This window comes from Limulus polyphemus, unplaced genomic scaffold (assembly GCF_000517525.1).
Source record: "Limulus polyphemus unplaced genomic scaffold, Limulus_polyphemus-2.1.2 Scaffold1197, whole genome shotgun sequence".
Lineage (NCBI taxonomy): Eukaryota > Metazoa > Arthropoda > Merostomata > Xiphosura > Limulidae > Limulus > Limulus polyphemus.
The window spans coordinates 1-11,784 of NW_013666807.1; the positions used below are offsets into that span (position 1 = coordinate 1).

The window sequence follows — 11,784 nt, forward strand, 5'->3', positions numbered from 1 at the left end:
CTATGGGTGGATGGATGGGTAGGTCCTTTTATTACCTGGTTAGTCTATAGAACACACATGTATTCTATGGGTGGATGGATGGGTAGGTCCTTTTATTACCGTATCTAACCAGTAATAACAAGATCTACCTATCCATCCACCCATAGATCTATAGAACACACATGTATCTAACCAATATGTGTTCTATAGAACAATGGGTGGATGGATGGGTAGGTCCTTTTATTACCTGGTTAAGTATGTGTGTTTTTGTGTTCATGTCCAATTCTTTATGAATTTTCTTGACTGTGATAGATACATTCTCTCTAGAAATATGGGTAATGTCCACTTCAGTGACAATACAGTTACACCACATAGTACTGGAAGAATATAGTCAAAATTATCAAAATTTAATTTCTATTCATAAGATTACAATTTGTTGTCTTGTCCATTTTAACAACAAAGAAATTAATCGGAATCGTATCAGAGTACTTGAGTACAATATGCATTATAGAATTTCTTGTACTTAACATACTTTGTTTTAATCGACAGAATATTGTCCCAAAGAGTGATCATGGAAAGGAAGAACTTAGAAGCACAGCTGATGTACTCAAGTTACTTAAAAAGCCAACAGCTACAGACACGGTTATAACCGGTGAATCAAGGTCTCAAAACAACTGTTTTTCACAGAGCTTACAGCCTTCAAAAGTGACTGAAAGTCTTTCCGTTCGTTCTAATTTAACCGAGGCATTGGATACGTTAAATTCATCATCTAACAAAGATGAACGAGGTCAAGTAAGACCTGAAGGTGGAACATCTGTGTCAAAACTTGATAAATCTGACCTTCCGACAGAAAATCAAGGAACAAATGAGTCAAGTTACTACAGTGTTATGTGGTGCAAACTCTCCAAGAAAAAGGTAAGCATAAAACATCATAACTATAATGTATAATTAAGATATTTTAACAGCCTCTGGATATAGTCAATACTTAGTAAAAGAAATATTTTAACTGTATTAAAGTTTATAAGTCATTTTTGTTATTATAGTAAAACAAACATCTAAATAATTCCTTGTGCCACAAGTAAGAAATAGTATATATATATATCTGGTATGAAAGTGTAATTTTATTGCAGTTTAGAAACCAATAAACTCGTGAATTTTATCAGCACGTGGTAAAAAAGTAGCAGTATTTTGTATTATAAAACCGTAGATTTGTTATATATATATATCTATAATAATCTGAATCAGATGAATTTATGTTTTTACCCCTGTCGTGGTTGTCGGCAAATTTTCCCCAAAACGGCTGAATAGATTTGGACAAAACTTGGACTATGACTCAACTGAGAAGTTATTAGTTTTTGGAGGATCAAGGTCACAAAAATCCATATTTTTCTCACTATTTTTGCTCTATAACTCAGTCAAAAATGATTGGATTTTGATGAAACTTGGTGGACATATGTAAAATAGTATCCCTCATTGTTCTGCAAAAAATGGTATGTGTCCATAGATGAAGACAGACATACAGACACATTTTCGTATTTTTTGAGAGCCAAACATGCTCAATGGTGGAGGTGTGAGCTCTACTGAGTGCCCCCCTAGTTTTTAAAGAACCATAACAATGAAGCCTTCTTTTAATTAAGAAACAGACCTGTAAACAAAACAGTAAATTATATATATAGTATTGAGTTACGGATATTTTTTGAGATGACTGTATATCTTTACCTTCAGTAATGAGTTTTTTTTAATTAATGTATTGAATAATTGAATAGTTTTAATTACAAATGGTAAAAATACTATATATATATACAACTTGAGGTTTTGATTTGTTAGAAATACATTCACTAGATAATCCTGGAATAGGTCATTACCCATCTTAGAATTGCTTTATTTTTCAAATGTGACAAAAGTAGGTATCTAAAATAGATGAATAGGTAAAGTACTTTTGTTTATTATTTGATAAAAGAATTCATGTTTTGACCACTTTGTTTTTTAATTGCTTTATATCCAGCTTTTTTGAGATGCTCTGTATTAAATTCATGCTGCCCCAGAGTTAAGCTATTTAAGAAATGTCAAAATCACACAAATTGGTCTTGTATGTTATAAATATATATGTTTATCTTAAATGGAATTGCATGTAAGGGGTATTTTAGTAATTATATGAGTTTATAACATTTTATAACTTAAAAAGATAATTTTTTTAAATGCCTTTAACATATCCAACAAAATTTAAACTTATAATAAGAACCATGAAATTTTTTGAACCTTATTTTGTACTTTTTATATATGTCAGTAATAAAGACAAGGAAAAAATATATAATTTTTTTGTTCATTTCTTACTTTTTGTTTTCTTCTAGCACAAGAAGTGGGAAGGAGATGGTGAGCGTATTTTTTACAAATTTTAAGGTTACAATGTAGAAAGTGGATAATTAAAACATTCAGCATTGTTCGGTTTTATTCTAAAACTGATAAACAGGCTTAAAAGGCACTCTACATGTTTCATTGTCAATTCATATCGTCCTTAGGAGTGTGTAAAACAAATGTAACCATTATAAATACAAGAAGCCATGGTCATGTGACTACTTAGTTTACGCCATCTACATAGTTTCTGATTTTCCAACCCTTAATCCTTATTTAAAATATAATAACTTTTACTGTTTTTCATTATTTCTATAGTTTCTCTAATATTTCTAGCTGTCATATTATTCAGTTGAACTAAAATATACATTTTTTTTCCCACTGGATGACATTTGCATGTTCAGAGTTTTCACTATTGTTTTTAATATTTCTCTAATGTTCATTTATTTTAAATTTCTTCTAGTGTGACCAATGTATCAGTAGTTTAAGTGTGAGGATGACGTGAATCAACGTTGAAACACGTAGAGTGCCTTTTAAGACTGTTGGTCGGTTTTAGAATAAAGATTTTAATTGTGTACCAAACGTTGTTGTTCGTTTGAGTATTTTTATAGTTACATAAGTTCCTTTCAGTATTAAAACTATGTTAAGTGTTACGCTAACAAATATTTCTGTAATTTTAGCAAAATCATGGATCATGTCAATCATACTTGGTAAACATTTAATCAGCCATTAAGTTAGATTTTTTCCAGAGATTTGTGTAATATTGTTTTATACTGGGCACATAAGTTACTGACCAGCTAATGCTCAATCTCTGTGAAAACAACACTTAACAGACAACTTGCTTAAACTCAAGTGAGAATGTGTTTCTGAGCACAATTGAGCAAGTTTCGTTTATGATCTGCACCCTAGAAATCGTCATGTTGACTAGTGACATCAAAAAAGTTTACTATTCATGTTGACTCATGAATAGTGAATGTTTTTGATGTCACCAGTCAACATGAATAGTGAATGTTTTTGATGTCACCAGTCAACATGAATAGTAAATGTTTTTGATGTCACCAGTCAACATGAATAGTAAACGTGTTTTGATGTCACCGATGTCACCAGTCAAATAATTGTTTACTATTCATATTGACTGGTGACATCAAAGACGTGTACTATTTTGACCATGCAAGAGGTGATGATAAGATTTGCTGAAGGTTTTAAATTGATTTTTGATTTATTTTTTTTTACTTTGTTGTTGAAGTTATTATTTTTACCATTAAAAGACATTAAAAGGTTTTGGTTTTTTCTATCAGAAGTGATCATAAGATAACTAATGTTTGTCTGTGTTAGGGAATGAATATTGAAGCCTCACAGTCTTTTTTGGTGCCTTATAATATTACACAATAATGCTGATACTTTTCTCTTAGATCAATAATACTCTTTTTGACATCTTGAATACTTTTTGCTCACTGATCATAAAGAGTGTGTCTTTAAGTGACACAAGTAGCATTCTCACACTGTGAGTTAATCGGCAACTTTCTGTGCCATCTATAAAAGTGTACTTATTCTTCATGATGTTTTTTAAAAAACTATTTGCTTTGGCTTCAGATAGTTATGTGCATGATCTGGTAACATGTTAACAGTAGTTGATACATGAAATTACATATAAAAAGTGAAAAATAATTTTATTAGCCAATTAAAAAAACATGCCTGTCTGATAACTGCTACGTTAAGAGTTGCTGTACTGTTTGCAGGAGGCTGTAAAAAATGAAAACTATAAAAAAATTTACAACTGTCTTAGAAAATATATATATATCATTTTCCTCATACTTATATATGCTATATTGTTTGTTTATAACATAAGAGGAATATTTATTCCAAATACTAGGTTACTAAGATTTGTGGAGAACTAACGATCGCACTGTTGGCTCATGTTTTGTTCATGAAGTGGAAGTATTGTTTCATTATTCTAATATTTTAAGTGTGAAACTGGATTGATTTCAGTGTAGTACTTATTACACACCTCTAATCTATTTGAACAGCAATCTTAATCGTGAGAAGAAGAACCGCTGTGCTGAAAAACCTTGAAGGAAAAGAGTAAGTAACGTTTATTTAGATAACCGTGTCTACCAGAATTTGATACTGATTGTAAGAACATGAAATAAATGAACTACTAACGGTTTTTTTTTACAGCATTTTACATCACAAACCAGTATTATAGTTACTCTAAAAATAATCATTCAGTCGATGATAAATTACCGTATGGTTGGATTATCAACTTTATGATTATTACGGAAATTGATCTGAACCCAAGAGATTTACCAGTAGCTTTTGCTGACGTCATCTCATGGATAAGTATGGGAAATGCCAAGACCATTTGTTTAAAGATAAAATTAACTGACAGCTATGCAATTTGTCTTCATGACTTATTCATAAAAGTTAACGATATGCATTATAATGAAGTCAGTATTAAAAGACAGATAGAGAATCAAACCTCCCATAAAAGTGGACCTGAAGACGAAAGGTGGATGACATTTGAAACTTCGTACTCTACGCTCGAGCTGCATGAGTATATTGTACGGTCACCAACATATTTCTACAGGTGTTTCTCTAACAGGTAGTTGCCACCCATTTCACAATCAACTGAAAATTAACACTTGTTAGAAATGACAAGTGTTAATGAATTACATATCACTTAAAAAAAGTTGAAATAACAAGTTTTCATCCTTTATGTATATTATTGATTTATTTTATTTCAATCTTTTAAGATCTTAGTTAGTTTTAGAGTTAACATTTTCTAACTGTGTAGTATATTTCAAAATCAGTGCTTGTGTATATGTCAAAAATAATGTTTACGCAACAAGAGATTTTATGGGCACTAAGTTTTATGTTCAATGGTTTGTTTCTTTTTACCAACAAATTTTTATATAAGTATTTTTCGTTTGTAAAAAGTCTTTCTGTATGAAAACTGTATAGACTTAAATTTTTCTTGATTTGTTTTGTATTTCTTCCTAAAACAAGTGTCTTTAGAGAGAAGTTATTGACTTACACGGTTAAAAGGAAGATCTCATAACTCTCAGAATGACAAAGAAACAAAAGTTTTGATCTTGATTATTGATGATTGAAGCTACATCAAACTGTAAACATTCTGAAGTAAACAAATCACACATTGGAGTCCACAATCAGGGTTTTAATAAAGCTACAAAGAAAGAACCCACAGATATACAAACTGCATAACATAATGAAAATGTCATGGTCTTGTTTGGCTTTATTTATTCTAATCTTTCCTTTAACCTACTCTCTTCTACAATTTATAAATTAAACGCAGGGTCCCTGAAATTGTACTAAGTCGACACTTAAAATATATTAATATTTGTATCATAAATCACATAAATTATATGATATTCAGAAGAATGATCTCTAGATATTTTCATAAGTCTTTATATGAGCCATACGGTAAAGCCTCATTTTTAAAACAAATATTCCTTGTGTCAGATATACAGAACTATTATAGATAAACACAAAAACCATTTATATAATTTATAACAAAGAGTAATGGTGGAGAAAATATGCATTATAAGAAAGCCACAATAATTCAATTTGTTATATATATGATTCAGCTGATTATATACTACCATTTATATGATTATATGACGAATAGAAAGGGTAGTGATAATATATATTGTAAGAATGTCACCTTCCTGTCATTATCTTAATCAGGCAGTAAGGAAATGCTTTTATAAAAATGATAAAGATACTACGTTAATCAAGATTCATTCAGTGTTGTATTACTTCCAGTTACTGTTATTGACAAAATGTTGGCATTACATGGGATGTTGTTGTTTTCTGTTTCAGCTTTTAACTTGTCTTTCTATCTCTACTTTTAATTGGACTCTTGAGGATTGTGTTATTTAATTGTTTTTCTCGTTTGCAAAGGATTGGACGAGGAACTGGTTACAAAGTTAAGGAATTAGAAAGTTTGGAAGATGGTCAAACACTGGTAGTTGGAGGAAAGGAATGTGAAGTATGGAATTGTTTTGTTTATTTACACCTATAAAATTGAGTTAGTGTGTGGATGTTTCTGAAGGAAAATGCTATACATTGTTTTTTTGTGAATAGTATAAACTGATTTTTTTTATTCTGTAAGTACTCCTGTTTTTTAGGATTAAGAATTACATGAAATAAACAGGTTAACTATATTGAAAGAAACTTTGAAAGGCTCCAAGTTATGTATTGTACATAGTTATTTATTGATTGTCATAGTGAGTTTCTGTTCAGCTCACAACTCTATGAACTTGTATGTCATATTGAACGATTCAGTGTAGTATGTTAACTGTTCAAGTTTCGTTGTTTTAGATATCAATGGTAAAGAGTTAGTGTGAGAAAGACTATTTAAAACTGCTGGAATGTTCTTTCTTATAGTAAGTGTGCTTGCTTTGGACAAAAACCTAGTCATAAAATATCTGCTTGAACAAAAACATTGGAGAATATGGTACATGAACTGTAGTATGTCTGGGTTGTCATTGGTATAATTTAATACATGAATTGTAGTATGTCTGGGTTGTCATTGGTATAATTTAGTACGTGATCTATAGTATGTCTGAGTTGTCATTGGTATAATTTAGTACATGAACTATAGTATGTCTGGGTTGTCATTGGTATAATTTAGTACGTGATCTATAGTATGTCTGAGTTGTCATTGGTATAATTTAGTACATGAACTATAGTATGTCTGGGTTGTCATCGGTATAATTTAGTACATGAACTATAGTATGTCTGGGTTGTCATCAGTATAATTTAGTACATGAACTATAGTATGTCTGAGTTGTCATCAGTGTAATTTAGTACATGAACTATAGTATGTCTGGGTTGTCATCAGTATAATTTAGTACGTGAAGCGTAGTATGTCTGGGTTATGATCATTGTAGTTTAGTACATGAACTATAGTATGTCTGGGTTGTCATCAGTATAATTTAGTACATGAACTGTAGTATGTCTGGGTTGTCATCAGTATAATTTAGTACATGAACTATAGTATGTCTGAGTTGTCATCAGTATAATTTAGTACATGAACTATAGTATGTCAGGGTTGTCATCAGTATAATTTTGTACATGAACTATAGTATGTCTGGGTTGTCATCAGTGTAGTTCAGTATATATCTTCTATCCTCCTCTAATCTGCACATTACTGACTTGTTGTTACACCATTCACTACCAACTGGGTGCACCAGTTACATGATATTAAGTAACTTTATGGTTTTGTTTGATACAACACTCAGTGTGAAGAACTGACTGAAAAGTAGGCCATATAACTGATTATGTTACATAGGAGACCCCAGTACTAACTAGTTATATTAATTACAGTATTGATGTTTTTTGAATGACTTGAATTTTATTAAAAACTCTGTTTTAAAAGTTGATTGGTCTGTATGAATTCATTATTAATTCTAACAATTTTAGCTTTGTGTCTACTTTGAATCAGTTTTTTTCAACTATTTAGTAAATTTTATCGGGTAAAGCTTAATGATGGTTCAAAATAAAAGTTTGGATTCCTCGCTTTTCCCTTAGATTCAGAATCCATTACCAGAAGAAGACTACATTAATGGAAAATGTTTTCAGATTCTCAGTTCATCAACACCTGTAGAGTTGCCAAGTATGTATATCATGATCATGCTGTTCCTTTTTAGTTTCTTGACTACAGAAAATGAGATCATTTTTGATAAAAGAGTTAGCACAAAGGATCACATATAAAATGTAATAGACTTAAAATAAGACCCAAAACTCGAGCGCCTTTCAAATAGTTGACTGTTCTTCTTCAGGAGAACAAGAATAGTCAACTATTCGAAAGTGCTCGAGTTTTGGGTCTTATTTTAAGAAAATGAGATCATAGTATTACTTTTGATAAGGACACATTTTAGTCTTAAGTAATTAAATATGTTGATAAACATATAAAAAGAAATTGCTGACCCTGTTTTCAACAACATGTTTTTGTTTTGTCTGTATGCTTTGACTCTACTTTTTAATAGTATTTATAGTTGACTTATTAAGTATTCATTTGACAAGTTATAAAAGGGTCACTTATGAACTTCATATACAGGGTGATTACAAGGTCAGTTGTGTAACTGAGCAATACGTACAATGAAATGTATGCAACTGGGTAAAATATTTTGAATATCTGTGTAACAGGCCCTAAGGTGTGCATGTTTTTCCAAATTATACTAGGTTGCACAACTGTAGCAACTGCTCATCGTTGCTAACATGTTTTTTAATTACTATGATATTAATATTGAGTATTACAGTGTTTAACACCTTGGGAGTTCCTCAAACCTCAATAGAATTCTTCGGTTGAGGAACGGTTGCAGAACTTAGTCAGGGAATTTGAGATAACCAGATTAGGTGGAAATGGAAAGGACCAGGTTTTCAGCCACCACAGAGACTTCTTTTAAGACCAATAGTTGACTATAATTATTTTGTATTCTACCTGTTATCCGTTATTAAGGTGTGTTCACTGATGTTTAACAACAAGATTCATGCATCTCTCCAGTTTCTTTCTAGATTTTACTTGATAGTCATTAGACAGTTTTACTTATCTAAATAAAAATATTCAATAGAGAAATCTTTAAAACAGAATGTATTTTAAATGAGAATTTAAAAAAATAAAGAAACACAACATGTAAGTTATACAAGTACAGACAAATACTATTTTTTATTTAGGTGCTATTAGTATATTTCATTTAATAAGACAGTGAACTCAACTCGTCCTTCAGTGCCAGCCAGGCCAGAGATTATTCAGTTTTATCAGCTAAGATATAATAAACTGTACGTTCCTTTCTTTGAGTCTAACAGTAGTTTTTCCCACACTGCTAATGTCAATACTTTAATAAGATAATGTATAGAGAAGTTATATAATTAAATATTTATGGATTATGTTACTTCCGTAATGGAATCATTGGTAAACTTTTTAAAAAGCGCACCAGTTTTTCATACCCCTATATTGTTTGCGTCATTCCAGCAACATGTGCTGATCATGTGACCACGCTCCACCAATCCCATTGCACCCTCTATACTAGTGCAGGTAGAGGGTGCAATGGGATTGGTGGAGGGTAGTCACATGATAAGCACATGTTGCTGCAATGATGTAAAAAATATAGGGGTATAAAAGACTGGTGCGCTTTTTAAAAAGTTTACCAATGCCTAGAGGGCAAATGAATATTGAGATAGCTATGGTTAGAAGAGGTAAGTACTTATCAGAAATACATTTTCAGTATTAGAAAATATTAACTTCGACACTGCATCAATATTTATTTTTCAATCACTAATACAGAATACAAGGATATGCAGCATTTAGTATCAAAGAGTATATCACAAATCCTTCCACATGCTTCCAAGGGACCCAATTTTATGTAGTTGAACCAGGTGTTACTTAATAGATTGACTATTGAAATATCTACCTAAACAATGTTTCAGTGTTGCTAGAATCTTACTGTCTCTCATCCAAATTTGCTTCCATGATAAAGCTGAAATCTTTTTGATTAGTTTAATAAAATGTTATTTTTGTAAGCAGTTATGTTACTTAATAGATTGACTATTGAAATATCTACTTAAACAATGTTTCAGTGTTGCTAGAATCTTACTGTTTCTCATCCAAATTTGCTTCCGTGATAAAGCTGAAATATTTTTGATTAGTTTAATAAAATGTTATTTTTGTAAGCAGTTATGTTACTAAGTAAGACTATGTACATGATCATTGCCGTTCCATGCAGCTATCAAAAAACCCTTTGTCAGACCATCTAAACCAGGAACTCAAACATTGATTCCACTAATCAGCTCTTCTAAACTTAATCCACGGCATCCGACTGATGGTACCAATGCTCTTGTTATGCCTCGACCATCCTCAACTCACCAGGTGATATATTATTATAGCAGACGATTGTTGTTGTTGTTTTAAGCATTACATTATAAATCTTGTTATATGGGTTCAGATGTTTCAAAAACTTTTAAGTGGGAGTTTTTTTTTTTCTACATTGTGCATCTCTTCAATAATTAATTTACTTGGACACTTTATCAAAATCATGCTCTCTGCACGTTGTCTTACTATAATTTATCTCAACAAGAGTTGATAGTAAACATTTTTTTAAAGTTTTGTCAATTTTTGCTTTTTCTCTTTACGCGATGTATGTTTGGATATAACAGTGTGACAAAAACTATTGAAAATCATAACTTCACAGTTTCAACAAGTACTTTACATTAATTGAAAAGAGTAACTTCACAGTTTCAACAAGTACTTTACATTAATTGAAAAGAGTAACTTCACAGTTTCAACAAGTACTTTACATTAATTGAAAAGCGTAACTTCACAGTTTCAACAAGTACTTTACATTAATTGAAAAGCGTAACTTCACAGTTTCAACAAGTACTTTACATTACTTGAAAAGCGTAACTTCACAGTTTCAACAAGTACTTTACATTAATTGAAAAGAGTAACTTCACAGTTTCAACAAGTACTTTACATTATTATTTTGAAGCTTATCTTTCTATTTACCTATTTAATAGTTCCCTATTGTACCTACCTTATGTATATATATGTGTGTTTTTTTAGATACTTGATGTTTTAACTCTTTCCATATATAAATGGTTTGGGGGGGAGCTCTTCAAGCCTTGACCCGCAAACTTGTGTAGATATTGACATGAATATTTAAGACATCTATTAAAATAAGTGTCTACATGTAGATTTTATCAAATATATGTACTGAGCCCCTAGTGATTGATCAAATATATGTACTGAGCCCCCTAGTGATTGATCAAATATATGTACTGAGCCCCCTAGTGATTGCTTGGGTATTTTGGGAGGCTCGCAGGGTTACATAAAGAGAGTTACATGAAACAAGAGTTGACCTTAGATTTTGGAAAAAAATGTTCAATTTTGCTCAGAAACAGGAGCCAATTGTTTACGGCTGCTCTTATGATTGGCAGTACTAATTTAAACAAAAAAATTGGAATATATATAAGTATTTATTCAAAAACAAAGTTGTAAAATTATTTGTGTATTTGATGTTTTTTTTGTAAATTTTCATGTGTAATTTTTTAGTAAATTTATACTTTGAAATGTATAGAAACATGTGTGTGTGTTAAAAACTTTTATATAACATACGTAAAGCCTGTAAATTGTTAATAACTTTCCCAAAAGGGGTCTGAAGTCCACCTCGAGGGGTCACCTGTTTTAACCACTGTACAAGAAGATCTATGCACTCTGTAGGCTACAGCAGAGAACGAAATATGAACTTCAAAAGCAAGAAATAAAAATATTTGTTACTTTTAATTTTGATTTTATTTACTCTTGAAACAGAACACTTTTGGGGACCCTGCAGAACTACATCTAGTAATTATTTGTTATGTTCCGTCTGTAGATTAAATGTGTATTAACATGAGGTTACATGCTAACATGAGGTTACATGCTAACATGAGGTT

The 11,784-nt window shown here is 31.0% G+C and overlaps 1 protein-coding gene across 1 annotated transcript in view; it reads left to right on the forward strand.

Annotated features, from left to right (window-relative positions):
• Nucleotides 1-528: 528 nt before the first annotated feature.
• The window catches only part of LOC106462551 (DNA repair and recombination protein RAD54B-like), a gene marked incomplete at its 5' end in the record, with an annotated part of 35,115 nt that continues 23,859 nt past the window's right edge, over nt 529-11,784 (forward strand). The window contains 6 exons of the mRNA XM_013922487.2: nt 529-894; nt 2,331-2,352; nt 4,359-4,413; nt 6,253-6,340; nt 7,885-7,969; nt 10,080-10,222. Coding sequence (XP_013777941.1) covers nt 529-894; nt 2,331-2,352; nt 4,359-4,413; nt 6,253-6,340; nt 7,885-7,969; nt 10,080-10,222 — 759 coding nt within the window. The remainder of the gene's footprint in view (nt 895-2,330; nt 2,353-4,358; nt 4,414-6,252; nt 6,341-7,884; nt 7,970-10,079; nt 10,223-11,784) is intronic.